General features: G+C 45.1%; 1 protein-coding gene across 2 annotated transcripts in view; it reads right to left on the bottom strand.

The window, feature by feature from the left end:
- Positions 1–27,435, bottom strand: part of SLF1 (SMC5/6 complex localization factor 1) — a 168,460-nt gene that overhangs the window by 19,197 nt on the left and 121,828 nt on the right. For both annotated transcript variants that reach the window (XM_088444687.1, XM_088444686.1), the window contains exons 11-15: positions 22,894–23,056; positions 20,516–20,663; positions 13,530–13,675; positions 3,820–3,989; positions 1,819–1,925 (exon numbers count right to left, since the gene is read on the bottom strand). In XM_088444687.1, the coding sequence (XP_088300813.1) occupies positions 1,819–1,925; positions 3,820–3,989; positions 13,530–13,675; positions 20,516–20,663; positions 22,894–23,056 (734 nt within the window). The remainder of the gene's footprint in view (positions 1–1,818; positions 1,926–3,819; positions 3,990–13,529; positions 13,676–20,515; positions 20,664–22,893; positions 23,057–27,435) is intronic.

Raw genomic sequence — 27,435 nt, forward strand, 5'->3', positions numbered from 1 at the left:
TTAAGAAACAAACACTCTACACTACTGTGCTGACTAACTGGAGAGGCAGAGTTTTCCCTAGTGACCCCAAACCCCCCTCCCTTCCCCTTCACAGGAGATATGAAGTTTGGGTTGGTGAGACTGTAGAAGTCAGTACACAGGTCTGAGGTCGGAGCAGGTAGCCCAGAATAGCACAGACAAGAGAAGATCAGGGATTTAGCAAGCACACTGGGTTCGAAGATGATACAGTAGGTCAGTATACAAAAGGATGCAAACGGGAAACCGGCTGATGTGATCCTGACAGCCGGCTTCCCGATTGCTTTATCCTGGCATGGGTTAAATGACAGGCGTCTATATCTAGACGCCTGTCATTTTCCCGACGCCGGGAGACAGGCGCCCGGCATCCCGATCGAAGGGATGCCGGGCACCGCGAGCAGACAGCCACGGGGGGGGCTAGGTTTAGGGCTCCCAGGGGAAACTTAGGGTTAGGCACCCCCCCGGGATGGTTAGGGTTAGGCTAGGAGGAGGGAGGGTTAGGCACCCCCGGGGGGGACTTAGGGTTAGGCACCCCCCCGGAGGACTTAGGTTTACAGGGAGGATTAGGGTTAGGCACTTGGGGGGGGTAGGTTAGGGTTAGGCACCCCTAAGGAGGGTTAGGTTAGTATATACTTACCTGAGGACGATCGGGATTTCCAGCGCTATCGGTCTGCCGCTGCCGGGATCTGTCCATCTGTCGGGCTGCCGCTGCTGGGAATCGTATTTCATACCGATTTCGTATACAAGGAGTCAGACTGAACAATCAGGAACTGCAATAACAACCCGACTGCCAGAATCCCGAAGTGGGGTTGGGGGGAGGGCTAGTGTTAGGGGTTAGGCACTACTAGGGGGAGGGTTAGGTACTAAAGGGGGAGGGTTAGGTTTAGGGTGCGGGGAGGGGGAGGTTAAGATAAAGCACTGTGTGGGGGGGGGGTTATGGTCAGGCAATGGGGAGGAAGGGTGAGGGTTAGAATACTGACCGACAAGTGCCGGTATTCTAACCCTGTCGGGATGTCAGCGTTGGGATTCTGACTGCCGAGATCCCGTACCCATCCCCAATTTCACTACAGTATATGTTTAATTCATGCTGCCAGATTTCTTCTAAAGTCTATCACAGTGGTTCACAACGCCAGTCCACAAGTACCCCCAACAGGTCATGTTTTCTGGATTTTTGTCTGTGGAAATGGGTAGGATAATTACTGACCCAGAAAAATAGCTTAACTGACCTCTACATGAGTAAAGAAATCCAGAAAATGTGACATGTTGAACCCTCCTTTTACAGGTACATTTTGGTATCATTTTCTAAATAGGCAATTAGAACAAAGCAAACCCATCCTTTGTTTACTGAAATGTTGCTGTTAACATTGCTGTCTTGATCTTTCATTACCTTTGAGTGCGATAGATAGAGTACCAGCCATTTAAAGGGACCTTATCATGGCAGGATTGGAAAACTGTTGAGCTAACACAATATTGTAGTTTAAATCAACTTTTAAATCTAATCATACAACTTTATATAAACTGTCTGGCGCTGTTATATAGAGTTCTTGGAAAAATGGGTGTAAATGGCTCAAAAACACAGAAAGATAGGGCAATTGCATACAGGTCTGCAGGCAAGTATAAGCGTGCGTTTGCTTTGAGCATACAAATAGTGGCATCACAAAAGGTAGTCTACGCAAATAGCACTCACTATCCATCAGCCCCATGTTTACAAAAGATAACAACCACAAATCCACTTTACAAATAATATAGGCAACATATATAAAAAGCCATAACAGAAAATACATTTAGAATTAAATACCTTACCTGTTGTCTTCTGGCATCTGGATGGTAGTCTACGAGCATGCTGCATCTTATTATCCGTGCTGCAAATTGATCCTCCTCCTGTTTTGCTTCTTAACTTTGAGGAGACTCTGCTCAAACAAAAATCTTAATCAATACCTTGTCTAGTGACTTATTGGAAAATTACAGCAATTATATTTATTACTCAATACAATTATATGGGAATGAGAACCTTGGCTAAAAAACAAACAAAAACAAAGCAAGAATGCAGGAAAATAAAAGTAGCATAAGTTTGTATCTGGCATTTTATAAACCTGCAGATACCAGCCATCTCATTATCCAAACATTAGGTTTATTATTATTATTGATAAACCGAATGTCTGCAGTGTTTAATAACGTTATATTAAGTACAGACAAGAAATAACGTACATGTAGAATTTGAAGCCTTTAAGACATTTGAGAAACACTGCAGAAAACATTCCCCTGTATTTTACGCATGTGGCACAGCGCTAGAATCTACTAGTGCTCGGAGTCTACTGTGCTGCCGGGTGGAGAGGAGGGGTCCCGGACCGAAACTGCACACGGGCCCCCTCTTTTAATATGCCCCTGCAATGATGGGAGGTGAAAATTACTGAAATGCCCACTCAACTTCTACATACTGTAATGCAGGCATCCTGCAAGCCCTGCTAGTTACAACCCTGTGTACAGATTGTGCGTTCCTGTTTTATGCAAGATCTGGTTTCTCCACTGTGTGACGCTGTGGAGCACTATGACACCCTACAAATAAATGACAGCTGCAAAAATTATGTAGGAGGCACCTTCAATATTTTGTCCTGCATTTACACTTCTAATTGTGTGTGTGGTTTTTTTTTTGTGCAAGACTGTAGTTTAAAGAAATGACCAAGATTAAAGGCCTACAGCTTGGAGACTGCATTCAAACAATAAATGTGCATGTTGAACACATAACCTGGACCGAGACAGACACTTCACTACTGAAAGCTCTGTAATTTGTTCAAGGATTGTTCTCACACAAAAACACACCTGCAGACATGGATATCAATTTGGGGTCATCTCCGGTTCTGAGACAGGTCATTCATCCTGGGAAGTATCAAGAATATTCTTTTCCCGGAGTATAATTTTTACATCTGAATAGACCCACACCTGTAAACCATGACACCACCTTACAACCTGCCTCCTGTCTGATGGATAATTACCGATTCTATTACACGTCTTGCCTGAAGAACTTAGTAAGGTAAGAATGCCAACACGTGAAACACAGCTGCAGACCTTCAACTTAAACCATATAGGCTTTCCTTAAAGCAGAACAGGATATTTAACAAGGCATAGCAATAAACAAGGAGCTAGCTTCATTTATTACAGGGCATGAAGTAGAAACACATACAAAAACCTACACTGTTTCCAGATATCGCTGTTCACCTGTAATTCTCTGCATGCAGCATGTTGAAGGGACTAGAAATAAGCATTTAAGTCATTCAGTTAAATAAAAGGGCACCTGACACCTGGAGGCGGTCATATTGAAGGCTATTCTGAAAAATATTGGGTCAGGCCACAAACCAGCAGATTTTATCATAATTATACTTACAGTAGATTTGTGCTTTAAAATGTTTAATTGCTCATTCCTATTATAGTGGGTTCCCATGAATGTGCAATGTAATAACATCATTTAATGACAATAGACTGTGTGCACAGGAAATATATTTAAAGATTAAAAGAATGTAATTTGTAATTAGTCAAGAAGGTGGCACTTTCTGGAAAGATGTAATAATTAGCAGGGTACGCTGCGGTAAGCGCACACTGCAGTATGCCCTGGCTAGGTCTGCAGGCTCTTCCGGAGCAATTCATCACAGTGCACTCAGACGTGTTGTAGGTTAAACACAAAAAGGCTTTCTGACAGTCAGATTCATTTCTAGACAACAACAAAGGTCACTCCAAGTTCAAGATATGTGTCAGGTCAGAAGCTGTCCCCCTAAGCAGACAAATGGTGATGTTATAGGTATTACTTACGGTAGATCAAGCAGCACATCGCCTTGGTTTGGATTTTCACCATTTAGCATCAGTAAAGCCCTTTGAGACTCCAGGCAAGGCCGCCCTATTTTCCTTTTAGCTCTGAGTTTCTGGACTTCATCCTTGCCACATGTTCCAGCTTTCCATGAAGCTGGGATGTATGTATAGATCTGATGGCAGAAATATTGTATTAAGACAAAAGGAAAATGTATTGTTTTTAGACTGAAAAGCTAGTCTAAAGAACTCAATCAGTATATGGAGTGTCATACACATCAAAAAAGCCTAAAGGTATACTTGCCTATTATTAATCATTTATATCTACACCTACAATCATGGAAAACCTGAAACATCCCTTTTAATGGATGCCTGGGAGTACTGGGAGTTTCACTACAGAAAACAGCTCTATAATGGTCTCATGGTAAGGAATATGAGCAAGGGCAACCCGCAGGGCATTAGAAAGACTCATTGCTACCTACGGCCTGAAGTGTTCATCTGTCACCTTTTATTTTGACAAAAAGTCCAATGACCCAATTGAAGATTTGATTCAGAATTACATTCGAATTGTTAATTAAGTTTTGTATTCAGAACGTAAATATATTGCATGTAATCTGATGACATGACTATGGCTCTATGTATTACAGAATATTATTAAACAACATACTGTACACATTGTGATTGCTTCGACTTAACAAGAAAGTTACAAGCAAAAATGCTCCATTTATCTCAAATATGCACTAACAGTGTATAAAATGTTTCCTGAGCAACCTGTTGAGCAAGACAATGGCAAAGGATGAGAAACTTAATTACATGCTTCTACTTTTATTTTGGCATGCACTCATTTTGTTAGCAAACGTGGTGCAGAGTCCCACCATTAAGGCTCATTTTGTGGTGTAGATCCGCATCCATTTATTCACTGAGCTACACAGTAGGAAGGATTTTCGTACAGCTGGCAGAATGCACCCAAAACACAATAGAAGATTAAAAATACACCACAAGGCTGAACAACACTATCAAAAGAGCCATGTGATATAAAACACCAGATATTAACTTTTATACAAGGGGGTGCATTATTTATTTCAACATACAGACATGGACAAATTTGTTGGTACCCTAAAGCTTAGGCCACACTACGCGATCCATTGCACGATATACCGTTACGAAGGTAATCGAAATAATGTATTGTGCGGATCGCATAATATGTACGCCCGATCGCCTGTGCCCGCAGGTCTTTCATCGCATCGGTCCATCTGCTGTACAGCACAGCGCATGGGACGATGCTATGAATAACACCATGCTGCTAAATGCAGCATGGAACTTCACATTGCGCCGTCCTCCACTGCAACTGCACAGTGTGTAAGGATGGTGCTATGTATCATACCGACGCATCGAGCCGGCGATGGGTACACACATCATGTAGTGTACACCCAGCTTTACAGCTCATTCAATTGAAACAATGCTTCATTTCCCCTGAAAAGTTATGAAATGAAAAGCTATTGTCTCATGTATACCTGTATGCCTTTGCTATGTCATAGAATAAAGCAAAGAAACTGTGAAAAGAGACAAATTATTGCTTATTCTCCAAAGATATTCTAAAATGGCCTGGACAGATTTGTGGGTGCCCCTTTGAAAATATAATAAATAATTGGATTATAGTGATATTTCAAACTAATTGCTTTCTTGAAGTAGCACACCCAGTCATTCATTCAGCCTATATAAATGGAGACAGTTAGTCACTCTTCTATTTGGTACAGATGCGTCCCTATACATTATTACTGCAGTCACACCAAACAGCCCTTCTCGGCGCGCCAGGTACTGTGCGATTCGGCTTGGGCCAAGCAATTTTCTTGTGTCTTTGTTGCCTGAAAATGAGTCTTAGTCGCAATGTGATGCAACAAAACCGCTTCACAAGACTGCACTGATTAATTTGATATGTGACACTTGTATATAATAAGAGTTATGGTATGACATACCTTTGTTAACTCTTTTTCTTCGAGGTCCATGGGGTCCACAGCCATTACATTGCGGGGAATAGGGGGGTATGTGGTTGGAGTGATCCAGGCACCAAACAGTTAAAACAAGTTCTCAGCTCCCAGGATTCACTGGGTCCTCCCCACATATACCCCAGTTTGTTACAAAAGCCCAAGCAGGAGAAGGCAAAGAATAAGAAGGAAAAACCCTTGTTCTCTAGACCATTCTCTCACAGAAGAGGGAAATCACAGAGATACAAAAAGATTACCCAATAACACCAGGTGCATTAGGGTGGGTGTCCTGTGGACCCCATGGACCTCGAAGAAAAAGAGTAAACAAAGGTCATACCATAACTCTTATTTTCTTCTTTGGGGTCCATGGGGTCTACAGCCATTTCGTTGGGAATGTCCCAAAGCAGTTCCCCTAAGGGCGGGGACGCTCCTGTGTCTTAGTAGAAAGGAGAATCCTATGCCCGAAGGAAGCATCCTGAGGGGCAAAGGTGTCAAATGCATAGAACTTGACAAAGGTGTGGATGGAAGACCATGTGGCTGCCTTGCACAATTGTTCCGCAGAGGCACCCCAGGGAGCCGCCCACGAAGGTCCCACTGACCGTGTAGAATGCACAGTTACCGAGTCTGGCACCACCAGACCGGCCTGAGTGTATGTCTGAGAAATTGCCATACGAAGCCATCTGGCCAGAGTCTGCTTATTGGCTGGCCAGCCACGCTTATGACAGCCATATAGCACAAAGAGAGAATCGGATTTCCTCAAGTTGTTGGTGCGATCCACATAAATACGTAGCGCACGGGCAACATCCAGAGAAGCCTCACCTACAGAGAGGCCTGAAGTCTGAAAAGCTGGGACCACAATTTCATCATTTATATGAAAACGCAATACCACCTTAGGAAGGTATCCCGCTTTAGTACGCAGCACCGTTCTATCCTGATGGAATATCAAAAAGGGGGAGGGGACAGAAAGAGCGGCCAAATCAGAGACCCTACAGGCAGAGGCGATAGCAAGAAGAAAAACTGTCTTTGCAGTCAACCACGTGAGGTCTACTGATTTCAGGGGTTCAAATGGGGGAGCCTGTAAAGCCCTGAAAACTAATGTCAAATCCCACGGGGCTACGGGGGGATCAAAGGGAGGCTAAACCCTTAGAACACCCTGAAAAAATGTCCTTACATCAGGCAGCGGGGCAATCTTCCGCTGAACCCAAACTGAAAGTGCAGAAACCAGAACTCTTAGGGAGGCCAGACAGAGACCCACTCTAAACCAGTCTGAAGAAAAGAAAGCACTCGAGAGACCCTGAACACTTCTCAGTTCACACCACTGAAAAAATTAGTGCCAAATTCTATAATAATAAATGCAGGCAGAGGAAGATTTTCGTGCCCTCAACATTGTTCGTATTACAGAATCAGAAAAAGCCTTTGTCTTTAGGACGGAGGCCTCAAGAGCCATGCTGTCAAAGACAGACGAGGAAGATTCGGGTACAAGCAGGGACCCTGTATTAATAGCTCCGGCCTTAGAGGAAGAGGCCACGGAGTGTCTATGGAGAGACTCTGTAGATCAGTGTACCAATGGCGTCTGGGCCAAGCAGGAGCTATCAGTATTACCGTACCGCTTTCCTGCTTGACCTTCCTGATGACCCTGGGAAGAAGAGCCAAAGGCGGAAAAAGATACGCTTGTCTGAAATTCCACCTCACTACCAGAGCATCTACAAATTCGGCCATCGGATCCCTGGTCCTGGATCCGTACCTGGAACCCTGTGGCTGTGCCTTGAGGCCATGAGGTCTATTTCTGGAAGACCCCATCTGTCCACCAGGCTCTGAAATACCTGTGGATGCAGAGCCCACTCTCCGGCGTTTATATTCTGCTGACTCAGGAAGTCCGCTTCCCAATTTAGGACCCCTGGTATGAACACGGCTGATATTGCTGGAAGGTGACGTTCTGCCCAGACAGGAATGTTTGATACTTCTGCCATGGCCCCCCGACTCTGTGTGCCACCCTGATGTTTGAGGTAAGATACCGTGGTGACATTGTCGGATTGTACCTGTACAGGCCTGCCCTTCAGTATTCCCCGAGCCTGCACCAACGCTCTGAATACTGCCCTCAGTTGTAGGATATTTATAGACAGATGACTCTCTGCCTTTGTCCATCTTTCTTGAAAAGTGTGTTGACCTGTCACCGCCCCCCAGCCGTGATGACTGGCATCGGTCGTAAGGAGTGCCCAATATGGAATCCAAAATGGGTGACCCTGATTGAGACGGCACGTCTGCAACCACGACAGGGACAACCGAACCTCTGGTGAGCGATGTATCATTTGAGATTTTATTGAGCGGTACTCCCCGTTCCAGAGCAAGAGGATCAACTGCTGCAATGGTCTGGAGTGAAATTGGGCATATTCCACCATGCTGAAGGTGGACACCATCGACCCCAGCACCCGCATTGCTGACTGCACAGACACCAGCCTGTTGTGAAACAATTTGCGTATCCGCAACTGAAGGGCCGCAATCTTGTCCTCCGGCAGATATATTCTCTGCGCCAAGGAGTCCAGGCGTGCCCCCAAATGTACCATCTGCTGCACTGGAAGAAGTGATGACTTCTTCCAATTTATAATCCAGCCGTGACTGTGTAGACAGGAAACTGTCAGTCCGAGATGATACTGCAACTCCTGTGGAGACTGTCCCAATAACAGGAGATCGACCAGGTATGGCAGAATTCTGATGCCCTGGCGCCTGAGACATGCCTTCATCACCACCATAACCTTGGTAAACACCCGAGGGGCTGTTGATAATCCAAAAGGCAGTGCCTGAAACTGGAAGAGTTTCTGCCCCACAGCAAACCGCAGAAACTGCTGGTGGGATGGTGTAATTGGTATATGCAGATAAGCATCCTGGATATCCAAGGATACCAAGAAATCCCCCGGCTCCATTGCCAACACAATCGACCGCAGTGTTTACATACAAAACCTGGGCACCCGAATAAATGTGTTGAGCCCTCTTTAGGTTCAAAATAGGCCGGTAGTACCCATTTGGTTTCTGAATCAAGAATAGGTTGGAATAATAACTTTTCCGTAAATGATTCCCTGGAACCTGGATAATCATGTCTGACATTAGCAGGGATTGTATAGCCTGTTGGAGGGCCAAGGCCTTTGCAGAACCTACTGCCTGAGTTATGCAAAAGAACCTCTTGGGAGGACTTCTCCAGAATGTCAGGGCGTATCCCCGGGAGACTACTTCCTGAACCCAGGCTTTTGTTGTCGTGAGATGCCAGGTGTCTGAAAACTGAAGAAGTCGGCCTCCTAACCTGGGATCCACCAGGGGAAGGCCCGCCCCATCAGGCCACAGGTTTATCCTGGGACCTGGAAGCCGGACGATTGTTCGGCCAGGGTTTCTTAGATAGTGGTTTTGTGCTAGAACTGGTTCTAGATGAGGACTGACCTCTAACCTTCCCCTGCGGCCGAAAGGACGACCTTTTAGGTCTGGCAACAGATGCTGAGGGTAGACCAGCCATTTTAGACGCTGCCACCGTAGCCACAATCTTGTCCAGTTCCATGCCAAACAGAATACCTCCCGTAAACGGAAGGGATTCTAAGGCCTTCCTGGACCCTGCATCCGCCTTTCAATCCCTTAATCACAGGGCTCTGCGGGCCACAATCGAGACAGCCAATGCTTTAGAAGATAATATACCATACCAGCATCCAATGCTGCCTCTCCCAAATAGGATGCAGCCTCCTTGACATAGGAAATAATCTCCAGCTGTTCCTTGGATATTTCTGGCAGAGATTCCGCCAATGTCCTCATCCATTCTTCAAAGGCTTTGGAAACCCAAGCCGTAGCCATAGCTGGGCGAGTGGCCGCTCCTGAGGGCGAGGAGATGGCCTTGAGACAGGCTTCCATCCTCCTATTCGTGGAATTTTTAAGAGAGGATGCGGATGGTATGGGCCATGTGACACTCCTTATCAGATGTGCTACATATGCATCTACTGACTGCGGAATTTCCCATTCAGCACACTGCTCCAACGGAAAAGGGTATAAGGCCGCAACCTTTTTAGTATGATGGAACTTCTTATCCGGAGTAGTCCATGCTTCCCCCATAAGTTCCGACAAGTAGTCAGATTTGGGAAATTTAGCCTTCACCACTCTCTGGCGCTTAAATACAGGCGCCTTTCTTTGCAGTGGCTCTCCCTCATCTATGCTCAACACAGCTTTGACTGCTGTAATTAAAAAAGGGACATCTGCTGCTGTAAAATGATCCCCCATCCTCTCCCAAAATATTCTTGAGAGGAATCATGCGCCTCCTCACCCTCATCAGAGAACGTACCGGAGTCTGTGGCCTGGCCTGCGTGCGAGGCCGAATGCCTTCTGGTCTTTGGTTGCACTATTCTAACTGCTTGTAGCAGTTGCTGAAAGCTGCTGAAGATGAAGCCATACCCTGACCAGAGTGCGCATACATGTCCATCCAAGATGGAAGCATAGGGGGCATAAACATAGCAGGTTGCAGCTGCTGAGGATATCTCTTCACTGGGGCCACTGGGGCTGTCAATCGTTCTGCAACCTGTGCCATGATCTGGGAAAAAGAAGCCCAAGGGGACTCTTGTCCAGAGGTTGGTAAGTTTGACTGAGGTGGGGACTCCTTAAAACAGTGACCATATAATCCATTTTGTAAGAAATCCTGTGGGGATAACCCCGCTGTGCAGGCCACTCATGACACCAGTACAGGGACCTCCGCCACCTGTCTTTCAGACACTTTATACATAATGATACTTTATGCAAAGTTCTGAGCACACATGTGACAATGTTTCACCCCAACTACCCCACACACCTGTAGTAGAGGGTTATAAGGAGAAACAACAGTGATAGGTTAACAGACTGACAGTTATATATAGACATAAAAGACATACCACACACAGCAGCTTTCAAAGTCACATGCAGTGCATAATATACCCCCTTATATGAGCATATGCATCTTAAGCTCTTAGTTCACTACGAACAGCCTCAGGCCTAGTAGGATATAGAGCTCTCTATGACCAGTCACCATGGGAGAGGCATACAGGGAGACTGATATAGAGGGAGGCTGGGAGGAGTAACCCAGATGCGGACACCTAGAAGGGCCGGCGTGAGGGTTGGGGGAGGGGCCACCAGTGGAGAGCGAACCTCCCATATGCTGTATGGATCCACCCGGCTCACTGACATAGCCGCCGCCACTGACCCCCCCCCGGCTGTCAGGAATCCGTCAAGTCCCAGTGGTCTAGTGTGGGAGGCAATCTACCTGGCGTTCCGCCAGCCAGTCTCTACCACCGGAGGACGGACCGCCACGTGGCTCTGGTGTCAGCGGCCACCGAAACCACCCTTACCCTGTATCCCGATTACAGTCCAGGGCCCTGAGCCCCTGCTGAAATCACTGGCTTTACACCAGTGTTGCGGCGCCGGCGGGGGTAGATGGAGCAGCGACCCGGGTGTCTCCTATCAGATGCTTAGCTGCTTCAGGTTCCCCATCCACAGCACGCGCCGCTTGCTCAAAATAAAAAAATTAAAACTTGTCTTTGGGACTGCTCCTGCAGTCCCACTGTCCATAAGGTGCCTTCTCACACCAAACTGAACAACTGACTGCCTGTAGCCGGGGGCGGGGTATATGTAGGGAAGACCCAGTGCATCATGGGAGCTGAGAGCCTGTTTTAACTGTTTGGTGCCTGGATCACTCCAACCACATGCCCCCCCTTCCCCGCAACGTAATGGCTATGGACCCCATGGACCCCGAAGAAGAAATGTGTGCAACTGAGTCTGAATCTGTATACAAAGTGCTACGATGCAGCGGCCACAAATTTTTTTCCACACCAAGTACCAAGTTCCATGCCAAGTTCTTCAGATACAGATTCAGACTCAGTGGTACACAGATATACAAGTGTCGCATATCAAATTAATCAGTGCAGTCTTGTGAAGCCGCTTGACGCATCTTTTTGTGACTAAGACGCATTTTCAGGGGAAAAATATTCTACACTGCTCGGCTCACTCGCACTGGGTGTCTCGCATGGCGTATTGAGGCTAGGTGCAACAGGGCACATCTGTATCACTGTGTGCACCACACTGAGATCAGAAAGAAATTTATAGACAAGCATGCTAAAGGTAAAGACCATCTCTAAGCAGCTTGATGCTCCTGTGACTACAGTTGCAAATATTATTAAGAAGTTTCAAGTCCATGTGACTGTAGCCAGGCTCCCTGGATGCAACTGCAAGAGGAAAACTGACCCCAGATTAAACAGAAGGATAAGGGGAATGGTATAAAAAGAACCAAAGAAAACTTCCAAAGAGACGCAGAACTCCAAGGTCAGGGTACGTCAGTGTCTGATCGCACAAATCGACACTTTTTGAGCGGCCATGGGCTTCATGGAAGACGACCCAGGAGGACTCCACTTTTGAAAAAAACAACATAAAAAAGCCAGAATGGGAGAATGTCCTTTAGACATATCAATGAAAATTGGAGCTTTTTGGCAAGTCACATCAGTTCTATGTTCACATATGAAAAATGAAGCTTTCAAAAGACAAGAACACCATACCTACTGTGAAACATAGAGGAGGTCATGTTTGGGGGCTGCTTTGCTATGACAGGCGCTGGGTGCCTTGAATCTGTGCAGGTTACAATTACAACTTTCTATTAACCCTGATCTGTATCATATCAAACATCTATGGAAAGAGCTGAAACATGCAGTCTGGAGAAGGCACCCAGCAGTTTGCTCTGGAAGAGTGGGCCAAACTACCTGCTGAAGGGTGCAGAAGTCTCACTGAAAGCTACAGAAATTGCTTGATTATAGCGATTGCCTCTACATGTTCTTCAAGTATTAGGCTAAGGGTCCCATCATTTTTGTCCATGCTATTTACATTTGTTTTATTATTTTAAATATTCTGCTGAATCAAAAATCAAATGCAAACTCTGATTTCTATTAAATATTTGATAAACACTGATGGATGCCAATTACTTTCGTCACTTTCAAGTTATTTCAGAGAAAATTATGGGTTCTACTTTTTTCGTGTAAGGGTATCAACAAAATTGTCCAAATCTGTATATGTTTTTTTTTGTTTTGTCAGCTTGTTTTTTAAAGTGAGAGAAAAGCCATTAACCTGTCACTTACCTGTGTTTTGTACAGGATTCACTTTGACAAATTGTTGCATGGGTGAGGGGTTGGGACTAGGGCAAGTCCAGGGTGTATGAACAACTGAACTATATTCTATCTTTATCATTCTCTAGCATGGGTGAATTATGTGAGAAAATGTAAATTATAGTGCTAGATACTGCAACTAGTGAGAACAGACCATGAACAATATAAAGATATATTTCACAGCTGTTTATACGTATTCACACCAAATCAAGGATTGTAAATGTTTTCATTTAGGCCAAGCAATTATTTCCTGTTGGGTGGACCCCTAAATGCCACAAATCCTTGGACCTTTTTTTGCATCACAAAATTCTTTCAATTAAACTATACTGCAATATAAACAGAGACATTTCTTTGAACTAAATGTAAAATTTTTATATTTTCCATTAAATATTACATTAATAAACACAGTAATACACCTAGGGGCTGAAACATCTGGCTTCCCTGCCTACAATTATTACCTTCACTACTGACAATAGAAATCAATGTTTGTTTTTGGATTAATATTCTATTTCCCTACATGGTCTTGATAAGACTAGAACTCAGAGAACATAAAAGTAAAAAAATAAATAAAAATAACTGCACTTACCAGTTTCTGTAAAGATAATGGGTCAGATGACATTTTTATATTGTTACCTATGTAAAGGTTCTTAAAAATCACCTCTGCGACCAACATCTGAAGCCAGTTAGAGGTAATAGAAGACACAAAACGTTTTTTCTCTTCCACTGAAAATTCTGTAACATAAGTAAATACATTAAAAAGTTACAATACATAACCCCTGCACTGCTAAGATATTTTTACAGTTGAGCAGAGCCTATGTTGCTAATTTTGGCCTCATCACATTCTTATTTCAACATCTGTGATGTTTATGTACAGTGCCCACAACATTTGCACTTTTTGACATTTTTCAGAAATTGCCATGAGTTTCTTTATAACCCAAGGCTAGAATGCAAAGTACTATCTGTAAAATGAGAGTTATGGTAAGAACTTACCTTTGTTAACTCTCTTTCTTCGAAGTCCATAGGGTCCACAGGGAGATCTTGGGGTGTAGGTGATGGAACTGAATCCGGGCCTATAGCCCACCCCCGAGCCAGGGGCACCTCAGTTGGTAATAAGCCAAAGGCTGGAGGAAGATAAGAGAGAAGGAAGGCTGGTACACACAAGAAGCACATTCTCACAAAGAAGGAGACGGAAAACCGGTGACCAGCAACATAGCCCATATGAAGCCAGGTGCGTCAGGGCGGGTGCCATGTGGACCCTATGGACTTCGAAGAAAGAGTTAACAAAGGTAAGTTCTTACCATAACTCTCATTTTCTTCTTCAGGGTTCATAGGCTCCACAGGGAGACCTTGGGGCTGTCCCAAAGCAGTCCTTTTACGGGTGGGGACGCTCCTGCGCTGAGAGGAGAATCCGGTGCCCAAAGGAAGCATCCTGAGAGACGAAGGTATCAAAGGCATAGAAACTTAGAAAGGTCTGGACAGAAGACCATGTGGCCGCCTAACACAGCTTAACAGTCGAGGCGCCACGGCGAGCTGCCCATGAGGGACCCCCAGACCGAGTGGAATGAGCATTAACAGAAGCAGGAACAGGAAGGCCTTCCTGCGTGTAGGCCTCTGAGATAGTCATATGAAGCCATCTAGCCAATGTTTGTTATTGGATGGCCATCCTTGTGAAATCCATAGAGCACAAATAAGTAATCAGATTTATGGAGGGAACTAGTATTGTCCACATAAATCCTGAGGGCATGGACCACATCCAAAGAGGCCTTACCTGCCGATTGAAAGGCCGGGACTATAATTTCCTCATTAACGTGGAAACTAGAAACAACTTTAGGAAGGAACTCAGGGCGAGTGCGAAGCACAGCCCTATCCCGGTTAAATATCAGGAAGGGGGAGAGACAGGAGAGCGCCCCCAATTCTGACACTCTCCTGGCAGATGCAATCGCCAGATGAAAGAGTCTTAGCTATTAACCACTTAAGTTCTATCGAACTAGTGGTACAAATGGAGGACCCTGAAGAACTACTGCCAAATCCCAAGGAGCCACTGGAGGGACAAAGGGAGGTTGAATCCGGACGACACCCTGGAGGAAGGTGTGGATATCCGGAAGCGGAGCAATTCTACTTTGGAACCATACTGACAGTGCAGAGATATGCACTTTCAGCGAGGCCAGGCGGAGTCCGAGGTCCAATCCAGCTTGAAGGAAGGTCAGGACTCTGGAGATGCGAAACACCTGGGGGGTCGTAATTCCTGGGACGACAACACTGGAAATATGTATGCCACATATGGTAGATCCTAGCAGAAGCCGGCTTACGCACTCTAAGCATCGTGTTGATGACAGAGCTAGAGAATTCTTTGGACTTTAGGAGGGATGTCTCAAGAGCCACGCCGTCAAAGACGACGATCCAGGTCCGGGTAAAGGCAAGGACCCTGAGACAACACGTCCAGACGTTGAGGCAGCAGGAACGGAGTGTCGATGGAGAGACTCCGAAGATCTGAGTACAAATGATGTCTGGGCCAAGATGGAGCCACCAGCAGGACAGCGCCTCCGTCTTGTTTGAACTTCCAAAGACCTCGAGGAAGAAGGGAGACTGGAGGAAGAAGGTACGCAAACTGGAAGGTCCACTTCACTGACAGAGTGTCCACCAAGGTTGCCTCAGCATCTCTAGTTCTGGACCCGTACACTGGTAATTTGTGATTGTGTCGGCAGGCCATGAGGTCGATCTCTGGGAGGCCCCATTTGTTCACTAGGAATTTAAACACCTCTTGGTGAAGAGACCATTCCTCTATGTGTTTGGCCAACTGGATGGCCCTGTACACAGCCTGAAGTTCCTATATGTTGATTGGAAGGGTTGCCTCGACTGCTGTCCAACGACCCTGAAAAGAGTGCGGAACGGTCACTGCGCCCCAGCCCCGGAGACTGGCGTCCGTTGTTAGGAGTACCCAGTCCAGGATCCAAAAGGGGCAACCCTTGGTTAGATGAGACATCAGTAGCCACCAAGACAGAGACAGACGCACCTCCAGAGTGAGCACTATTGTCTGAGCTTTGATCCGGTGGGGCAATCCATTCCATCTGGAGAGGATCAGCCCCTGCAGTGGCCTGGAACAAAATTGAGCATACAGTATTCCAACATGTCGAAGGTGGACACCATGGATCCCAGAACCTGCATCGCTGAGTGTATTGACACCCGGCGAGTGTGGAGGCTTCTACGTACTCGTAGTTGTAATACGCAGATCTTGTCCGAAGTCAGAAAGATTCTCTGCTGTTGAGAATCCAGTAGGGCCTCCAGATGAATCATCCTCCGTGAGGGATTCAGGGACGTTTTCCAATTGATTAACCACCCGTGTGCTTGTAGAAAGGCAATTGTCAGTTGCAGGTGGTGGCGAAGCACTTCTGGAGAACCCGCCAACAGGAGGAGGTCGTCCAGGTATGGTAGTATCCGGATACCCTGATTCCGCAGATGGGCCGCCATGATAGCCATCTTTAGTAAACACCCTTGGAGCTGTGGACAGGCCAAAGGGTAGCGCCCTGAACTGGAAGTGTTGCTGTAGTATAGCAAACCGGAGATAACGCTGGTGAAGAAAGCGTTATAGGGACATGTAGGTATGCGTCCTGAATACAGTAAGGCTTCCAGGCCTGTCTTAGAATCAGCATCCGCCCTTCAAGAGCACAGCCACAGGGCTTTGGAGGTCAGCAGACTAGCATCCAGAGCAGCCTCACCAATATATGCAGCTGCATCCCTAATGTGGCCAACCAATGACACCGATTCTCAGGAGCTTCGGGGCGGAATGAGTCCTCAAGTGCAGCTCGGGCCCAGCTCTCTATAGCTTTAGCTATCCATGGGATGGCCATGGACAGATGGGCAACAGCTCCTGAAAGAAAGTATATCGATTTGAGGCAAGTTTCCACCTTCCTATCCGTAGGATCTTTTAAGGAAGAAATGGAAGGCATAGGCAGTGTAACACTTTTTATTAAACGTGTAACATGAGAAACCATCGCCGGGAGTGATTCCCATTTTTTACAATGAGCCTCAGGAATTGGGTAACATGAGGCCAAACGCGTTTGAGGCTGATACCTCTTACCTGGTGATTGCCAGGCAGCAGCCATGTGATCCACTAGTTGATCTGATAGAGGGAATACTGCCGAAGTCACCTTGACCTGTTGAAACTGAGGGTGTTTGGACTGAGGGGCTGGCTCGTCATCCTCTATTACCAATATGGATCTGACATCACGCACCAAGGCAGGAATATTAATATTTGACCTAGTCTCCGCCTCTTGTAGAGGTGAGTCGGGGTTAGAGGCATCAGCAATCTCTCCATCGTCAGATGACATCTCAGACTCAGGATTGAGTGGACTGAGATGACACCACAGGACCCTTAGCTACAATATAGACTGAAGGGCAGTAGAGGAAGTTGCCAGGTTCTGTACTGAAGTAGAGAAAGCATCTACCCATGGTGGATGCATAGCCTGTGGTAATCCCTGTAAAGGAATGACAGACTGCTGAGGTACAGGAGTAGTTTGCATAATCTGAGACAGACCCTGAGAGGGCATAATGGTCTGCTGAGGTAACCCCATCTGGGAAAAACAACAGGGACCGTCAGGCGTCCCGCAATGGAGGCCAGGACCTGAGAAAAGACAGCCCAAGGTGGTTCCTGTACCGTTGTTGAGGGGTATGAAGTGACTGGAGGGTTATAACACTTCACACATAATCCCTCCCGAACCAAATCCTCCTCACTTAAACCTGCAGCACGTAACTTGCAAGATAGCAGAATGGGTGCAGAAGTGTGTTTGTTACCCTTGTCAGACATGTCTGACACACAATATGGCACTGGGTATAGTGCAATCAGTATATAGAATACTAGTCTGAGAACACAACCCTGGTCCTCACTGATGCTTGGATAAGCTGCAGAAGCCCACTGCCTAGATATACTAACCACTGGTCCTGTCTAATACCTGGGTAAGCTGCAGGAACCTTTGCCTAAATATGGCACAGTTCAGCACACAACAGTATGTGACAGACCTCACAAATATTATCTTTTAATATAGGTGAGGTATAGGAACAAGCCTAACTAAACCTGAATTAGGGCAGATGAGAGGAAAGGTATAGATCTATATGCTGACAGTTAGGAAAAAAAGACACAGACAGGCAGCGCTAGCATAAGTCACATACAATGCAGAATTCACACTGGAAATTGGCACTACCATCAACTACACAGACTCAATGTCTGGTAGGCTATAATGCTACATACACTAACCCAAGGGAGAGGTATGTAGGGGGACCTGACCACACGCTGTCCTGAGTGAGCTGTGACTGCACCACTGAAGAAAATGGCCGCAGGAGACCTCAGAGGGGGAGTGGTCAGAGAAGGAAAGCAGCTCAGAGAGCTCAGCTGAGGGCAGGAGCCGCTAAGACGGAGAAGCTGTTGTTAACCCCTAGGATGCTGGTTGCCGCACATAATGTCCCTGGTGGTCTAGTGGATCGTGGTGACTAGAGCCTGTGTCCACACCGAGCGACCTCCGGTCTGTCCCCTGAGACCGGAGATATAGACTGCCTTTGCTCGCGGTGACCCGCTTTACCTGTCCCCTTATGTCCGGCTGCAGTCTGGGTCCTCCGCGGGGGCCTTGGCTAGCGCTGACCCCCAGAATGCCCGCCGAGATCCCCAGATCAGTACTGGCGTGACGGCTCCGGAGGGGTGACGGAGCGGCAGCGCAGACGTCCCACAGACAGTCTGCTGCTGCGCGCTCTAGCAGAAGTCAAACAAAATAAATGATAAAAATAACAAGCTTAAGGGCGGCCTAAGCAGCCCGTGTAATGGTGACCCGACTCCAGCCGGTCACCAACGAAACTGAGGTGCCTCTGGCTCAGGGGCATAGGGAGAGTGGACCAGTGCATCCTAGGAACTGAAAGCTTTTAACTGCGTGGTGCCCGGATTCAGTTCCATCACCTACACCCCAAGGTCTTCACATGGACCCTGAAGAAGAAAATCAGCTTAAATGATCATCAGTCAATAACTAAACAGACGCACCTTTTTATGAAAGAGTTATTTTCCCGTTAACTGCACTTGACCTCAACTTACACTCACCCTTGGCAGTAAACCATTTTTCCCCCCAAAACTGGTCAGAAATAGTTTTCTTTCCATTTATTTAATAAAGTTTTGAAATAATTTTTTCAAATATATTTTAATATTTTATTGAAAAATAAAATAAACCTAGGTGGTGTCTCGCACCACCTATGTTCAGAGGCCCCCATTGTAAAATTACCTCCCACTCCTATTGGCAATAGAACCCCCGCCAGTTACAATTGCTCTCCATTAGCATTAACCCCCACGCCCCCTAGTGGTAATAGTTCCCCATTTGTGTAACTGCTTTCAAAGCCAGCTAAAAAGATCTATGTTCTTGCACACCTCCTCCCTCCACCCTCAGTGACAGCGTTATTTTTTAACAATTTTAAAAACCCTCCATGCCACCCAGCTCCAACCCTTAGTGCCAATAGACCCCCCACAACGTTTGTATTGCCCCTAACACCATGAGGCATTAACCCTCCCCCACATGTAGAGCGCAGTGGAGCGTAGATCAGGGGGGACTGATAATCAGTTTCCCCTGTTAAAGCTGATCACTTGCAGAGGATCAACCAAATAATGTTCAGGGAGGAACTAATTTCTGCACATTTTTCCCCGCCCCATGCGCTCCAGAATGCCATTTGCACAGCATTCTGGGGTGTAACTCTGGCAGTAATGGGAATCAGTGATGCAGGGGGAACAGACGAGCAGGAGGAAATCTGTTCTGCAAATGTGTAAAATAGATTTCCTCCTTAAAAGCCGTAGGACGTTGCGGACATGGGATGCGACAGTGTCAGTTGAACCACAGCTGGCTGCGGTCTTGTCCCATGCAACCATGGCAGTTGCGTGGCTAATGGGTAAAAGAGAATCCGGGCTAAGTCTTAAAATCAAGGTATTATCACAGTACTGATATGAAAGGCTCTTCTCCAGTTCTGTACTGTGAACACACTATAATTCAGCTGTAAAACTTTGAAAACACAGAAATCATCCATTTTTAAGTAGCAATCCCACTTTGTTTTTTCTTTTCTTTAATTAGCAACTTAAAATGTACACTGATAATCTTAGTTTCCCTCCTACAAATAATTATCTCCTTTTCAAGATCTCTCGGGAGGGTAGGTGAGCATGGTTGCCAGTCACACAAATGTTCACAGACTCCCAGCATGAGGCAGATGTGGGAGAAAATGAAAGGAGGATGACTGCACAGCACAGACTGAGCTCAGATTTGTGTTCAAAAGCCTCTCTACTACATGAAGTTCCTTGTGACTGTGGCTACCATGGTTGTTACATGACATTGTGCATAATTATCAGTCATTATTACCAGATTAAAGAAAAAAGAAACATAAGGAAAATGGTAAATACCAATATTCTACTTTTAGTCTGCCACAATGATATAAGTTATTTTAAAAAGAAAACAAAAATATTTTTTTCTTCATGGGATTGCTGTTTTAAACAATTTGTAATTGGGTGAACATTTTATCACTATACTCTTTTGAATAATATTTACAACATTACAATACCTGCACATGAAACACAGATGTAGAATACATAATCATTGGCTACATGATGTAGCAAATTTTTATTTAGATAGAAGCCAAGGAGTATCCAATATTCCACAGCAGCAGCAAGCATCCCATTCAAATACGCTGACATCTCTTGGGACAATGCCTTTTACAAAGATAAAATAAGACAATGAAGTCACAACAAACAGTAATAGGAATATGATATGCCGGTACTTGTGTACTTTACGGACTCATTGCTGAGAGAACCCAAGTGTCCTACACTCATTATTATTATCAATCATGGTAATGTCTAAATCCCCTTCACGGAGAGGACCCTGACGTCATCCAGCGTCATTCCCAGTGTCCAGCGTCATTCCCTACCATCCAAGTGGGCATAGAGGGGCAATATAACCATGTGGCGAGCGTAGCGAGCCACTGAGCCTGAAGTGTGGCGAGCGCAACGAGCCTGCGAGGGGACAACTTTCTTCTTTAGGTGGGGACAACTTTCGGTATGTGTACGTAAAGTACACAAGTACCATTTAAAACATTCATTGGGAATGAGTCTGTAAAGTACACAAGTACCGATATGCCTGTTTATTTTACTGTACAGAGTGACAGATGCAAAATAGGATTGAGAGAGCCCCAATATTTCCCAACCATTAATATTACCTGCCTTAAGGACATGAGGTATTTGTTCACACTGCTTGCCCATTTCTGGAGGCTTTCCCACCTAGACTCTTGTATGTTACCTTTGCTTAAATGCTTTTCTCACCCCTTGTCATTATTGTTTGTATGCATTAGTCATTGCTACCCATTCATGCCATGTTACTACCCATATATAAAAGGTTAACAGGATTGTACCTTCTGAAACAAAGAGTGAGAAGGAGATTTCATTTGCTCTTTTACTACCATCATAACAGCCCGATTCTGAGTTAGAAGCAAATAAAGGAGCAATTTGCACATTAGCAATGCAGGTGGAGCAGATCCAAAATGTGAAAAAAAAAATTAGTAAGTAGTGTGTCCAAGCTTACTTCGAACTTTCCATATAAAAACAAAGCTGCCAAGTAACTGTTCGCTGCTAGCAAAAGCAGTCAGTACTTTCCCTGCATGTAAAAAACATAAATGCATTTGCACTCCTTGCATTGCAACATGGTTTGTTCCAGTAGCAAATGGACCTCAATAACTGTATTTGACATGTACAAAGTGACCAAAATCAGGAAGTTGGCAACTTCCAGTGTTTTAGAATAAGATTTAAACTTTATTGTAGTATCATGTCGGTCTAACGGCAAGGAGGTTTCCTAATCTGTCCAGGAGTCCGTTCCAGCCCACTGAAGGGATTACCCGGGTTCCTTCTCTCCCACTAATATGTGACTTTACATTTCTGTCGGGTATTGAAAATCCTAATATGTTTTTTAGTTTCACTATAAAGAGTTTGGAGTTTTTGACATTCTGTAAAATCAGATCTTTATTTCTCTCTTGCCTGAGGGAATCACTAACTACACGAGTTTTCAGACAGGTGGATAGATACCTTTATATGATGTTTCCAAACAGTCTGATGTAAGCATTTGTGTAAGCATCCAAGTGGCTAATTTACTTCACCCATTTTGGCTGTTTCGGTTTATTGGGGAAGCAATAAACAAATTCCTTTCTGGAATTTGGGCAACTTTAAGGAAAAAAAGTTTTTTTTACTTTATATGTGCACAGAGAGTGGAAATTCACTTCAACTTTACGCCATTTTTTTTGTATTTTTTTTTCATGATCCCTGAGGACATATTGGGATATAACCTTCTCAGTAACTGGAAACTGGCATTTCCTGCAAAAGGTCTGCATATTGAAAAATCCAGTGTACCTATTACTTCACCAGACTTTGGTGAAATTTAAAAAATAAATAAAAATAAATTATATATATTATACACACACACACACATTATTGGACAATCTGAGCGCCGACTATTTACAAACTGCTGTTTTTTGTAATCCTTAGCAATGCTTGTTTTTTTTTTTTTGTGCCTTTGGAACCTGTCCCCCCTTTTTTTGTTTTCAGCAAACTGCTCCTTGTTTGTTCCATTTTTTTCTTTATTTGCTCTTAACTCAGATTCAGACAAAATGTTCTCAGAAACTTCACACATGAACAATGTATCTGGCAGAACCAGTTGGATCTATCTGTTCCAACAGGCTCTGCCAGCCTCTAGCATTGTGGGACTTGAAGTTCCACAGCAGCTCGAGAGTCAAAGGTTGCCCAAATCTGACATTAGAGTCCCTTGGCCAATATCTAAACATCAGCCAATGAGGTGAGTAAGATACATATCAGATTTTTAAAGGGTTATAGCCTTCTGGCCAATGACAAAACAAGAAAAGTTCAGATTTTCAAATAGTAGAATGATTATATTACTTACACTATCTGTATGATCTCTCTTCTTTTGACACATTATTACAAGATCTGTCAACACACTCATATTCTTGGTTAATAGTGTCATAGTCCTGGTTTCAGGCCAAAAGAGTCCAACAATAAAGGATGGAAGCAAAATTTTGTTGGAAAAATCTGCATGTTCACAAAGTCTAAAATAATAACAGCAAAAAAGAGGGAGATGCGATAAGTGAAATGTTATTTGCCCCCACTGTATACACAGTAATCACAGCATCAATACAACCACAATTGTTTCCATTCAGTGATACATGATCCGGCAAACAGCAACAGAGGGTAGAAGTGTATAGTCCAAGTCACCATACATTAACTGCAGGGCTGGAATGGCCATCGAGCACTTCTGGTAAATGCCAGAAGGGCCGATGGCCTCAGAGTCAGCTCGAGGAGGGAGGAAGTGTCAACGCCCTCCACTGCGCCGGATACAGGTTATGCGCGCTGCTCAGGGGGATGGAAGGGCCGTCACGGCAGTGATGGGCCGGGAAGAGATGGGGGTGTGCCGCGAGGCCAAGCCCCCGTACTCGCGGAACACCCTCTTCCTGAGCGCTCGCGTCTAAGGCGCATACTGCCACGGCTGAACTACAGCCCCAGTACGTCCCTGATTAACTGTGTGCTCAATTACAGTATACTACTTCCAGTGAAGTATGTATTAACCAAATGCAGCACAACTACCTAGTATTGACGGATTTATGTGAAAAATATTTGATGGTCAAATATAAGCTGTGTTTAGCAGTGTACTATTATTTTATAATTGAGCCTTACTCCATTAATCGGGAGCACGCTAACACTGTAAAATGTATTATAAATTTATTTGAATTAAGTACACCAGCGCAGTGATTTCATATACTATTGTATATTATGGTTCATTTATTATAGTTGGAAAGCTGCAGTATCACTTCTTTCACCTGCTGTGGGTACTTTATGACAATTTATTATTTAGTGTGCTGAATAGCATTGGAATAGTAATAGTGGAGTCACCCCACTATTACAAATTTTGTTTTATTGATCATCATGGCATGACTACTATCCACAAGCAATACAGTTTCCAATATTAAACAGCAAAAACACCCTTATGTTATGGTCTTAAGCATACACAGCATCCAGTATATTGTCAGTGAAGCATAATATATAATATAGCCAAAAAATCAATCACATAAACTCTGCTGCAAAGTCATGTCGGGTGTAATGGCTTGCTTGAATTGCCATCACATATGACAATTTAATCTAAAATTATCCCACCATACTGTAGTCAGGGATGGGGAACCTCAGGCCCGGGGGCCGTATAATGCCCGCGGAATCATTTGGTCCAGCCCTCTGAACTTTTTTCTGCTAGCCTCATCTGGCTAGCAGAGTGCCTAGAATGGCACCCTGTAGCCAGAATCTACGCAGGACGCTGCAGATGGTCACACTGCTGCCCTTACAGCTCCCAGGAGCATCCTTTGTAATCACCGGCGATTGTGACCCCACCCTCGTGTGAAGTCACACGGAGGGGTCATGTCCTGTACCGGCCCGCGAATATGTTATATACTGTATATCAAAATGGCCCTCAGCAGAAAAAATGTTCCCCACCCTTGCTGTAGGTGATCAGAGGATATTCAGAAAAGACAACATACTGTATGCTGAGGGAGATGAGGAACAAAAGGGATCACACCTTCTCATGTATAAAACAGAAGAAGTTTAACCAGTAAGATTTTTCCTCAGCCATCTATATTAAGCTTCACCAGGAGTCACCTGAACTGCTTCAACACAAAACCATGTCCTTCATCACCTATCCCTGGTCATTTGGCACTAAAAGAACTGAACAACCATGTGTCAGGTCTGCAGACCTGTAAGAATGTCACTTCCACTACCCCCACCAACCACAGGAAATCTAATTAAAGTATACGTCTACTCAACAAGAAACCTGCATGAGTTAATTGACAAAGTCCAGCATGTTATTCGGTTTCTGTTTTTTATATAATGCTGAAAACATTGAGCATTATATAAAATCTTCTAATTTCATTAAAGCCAGAGGACAGCATCACTGAATGTTTTGCAAATGGGGTAAGTTCCATGCTCTCTTTCACAAAACGAGGACTTAGGGTCTCATTCAGAGTCGCTCGTAAGTGGCCGTTCGCTCGTTCCGAGCGATGTTCGCACATCTGCGCATGCGTACGGTTTGTAATACGCATGCGCGAACCAGTCAGTGCGGCCGAAAATCGTTTGTTCGCTAAATAGCGAATGCCTGCTATTTTGAGTGACAGAATGAGGCGTATGTGGGTGGTAACAGGGGAAGGTGCTTGAAAACGGGGAGAGGAGATCAGAACGCAGGTGTGCTTAAAGGACAAAACGGGCGTTTTAAGGGAGTGCATAATTAATACAGCAGCGTCATTGACCACGTCACTTGGTTTTTTTTTACTCCGAACTGCTCGCAAAATAGCGGTTGAAAAAACCAGCCACAAGAATAGCGAGCAGTTCATACGCTGTTCGATGTACTCGATTAATCTATTAAATAGCGGACATGACGTATGATGCGAGCGGCCAGGGGGCGTATTTTTCAAAATTACGACCGCAAGTTTTGTTCGCTCGTTCAGACATAGAGGCGTGAACAGACCGCAAAGAACGAACGGTTCATTTGAATAGCCACCCCTTTTTTCTGAACGAGCGAGAGCAAATAGCGTCCGGCTCTGAATCAGGCTTACCTTGTCCAGCTGTGCTTTATTAAAGTGGGTCACACTGTCCCAGAATGCTGTCACTCCATTCCTGAGAGTCATGGGCTCAGCCATGTTGACTTTGATAATATGAGCATTAGTATCCAGTCTACACCTGTCTGCTGCGCTCACATGACTGCCTCCTCCTATCCATGACAAAAGCGCTCTATTTAAGCTAGCACTTGCCACTAGTACATTGTCAGAACAATATGGTTCAATACTCCTTTGGTTATTGTTTTACCTCCCTGTGATCTCACTCAGTATTGAGTAGGTACTACCTCTGATACACTGCCTGAATCTGCACTGCTTCCTACTGGATTCCTGCAAGCCACTGCATCCGAGTCTGCTCCATCCACTCTGCAGGATTGTGTTGTGTCCTGCTTCCAGTTTGCACCCTACCAGCTTGGGTTCAAACACTGGTTCCAGTCCGGCTTAGCTGCTGTCCTCTCCGGTCCCATTCCAGTTCCATCCTCCAGCTCAGCTGCTGTTCTTTACGGCTCAAGCCCCCAGTTTCACTCCTGCTCAGCTGCTGTTTTCTTCTGTCCCATTCCAATTTCAAGTCTCGGGTTCCACTCTGGTTATGCTGCTGTTATCTCTGGTCCCAGTACGGTTCAAGTCTATGGTTCCAGTCCTGTTCTACTTCTGCAACCTCTGGTTCCTATCCTGTTCCAGTGCGGTCCAAGCCTGTGAGCTATCCTTTATGTCCAGCCTGCATAGTAGTTTGAAGTCTCCTGTGTGTGTTATATAGACTTTCCTAGCACTTCCAAGTGCCAAATCTTCAGCCTACAGAGATCTTGACTACAATCAAGTCCCCTGAGTACAATTTTCCTGCTTATTGCGGGTTGAAGTGGACTTTCCTTTCACTGTACTTCATATTAACCTTCTGCTCTGCCATTGCATTGTTTATACTCAGCATCACAGCTCTTGACCTACTCTGATACTCTCTACTTACTATATCATCGGTACCACTATCATTGGTGGTTGTTGCCCTGCGTGTCTTTTCTTAGAGTGTTGGGGTTTGTGCTTCAGCATTCACTCCGGTTGCTGGGGACTGGACCTAGACTCCTGTATGAGGGTATAGGCTCCAGTAACCTAGCTCTGGTAATCAGCTTGCATCATATGTTAGCAGATTCCAGGCGAGCTACAGATTACCTGTATTACACACTGCTCTGTTCCCAGAATTCTCAAACACTGGTTCCGGCCCCTTATCCCTATATTCAGGGTAAGGGGTTGAGTCTACTCAATTGGTACCAGGGACAGACCGGGAGCCTTCCAGGAGTCACTGACCTCTCTGAAGGCACCAAGCATTCACCACATGGGTCTCACCCATGAGTAGACCTCTGATTCAAACACCACTATTCCACTGTTACTCGTCAGCCCAAACCACAGGTTATGACTCGAATCTGAAAACCCTAAATGTGACACTCTCCCTATTATAGCTTAGTAACAAATGAAACATAGTACATTAAAGGGGTGTAAAAGTAAGCACTGTCCGTGAGAAGGAGGTAGGAAGATGGTGTGCATTCCTTTCAGAGTATGGATAATTGTAAGAGTGCCCTCTCTAGCACCAACATAGAGAGAGAGAGAGAGAGAGAGAGAGAGAGAGAGAGAGAGAGAGAGAGAACAAGGAATGAAGGAGATGAGAAGAGATAAAAAGAGGGGGGTGGGGTGGGCGTCTGCAGCCTCGGTGCTTATATACAGGTTTATTCTATAGCAATTAAATATTATTCCTTACTCAAAGCTATTGATGAGGAACGATAATAGCTTGTATGACATGAACCTCTTATACACATGTATTTCATTGATTATTATGGTGCAAATATGCA

The sequence above is a fragment of the Taudactylus pleione genome, unplaced genomic scaffold, assembly GCF_031769625.1.
Source record: "Taudactylus pleione unplaced genomic scaffold, aTauple2 ptg000370l, whole genome shotgun sequence".
Lineage (NCBI taxonomy): Eukaryota > Metazoa > Chordata > Amphibia > Anura > Myobatrachidae > Taudactylus > Taudactylus pleione.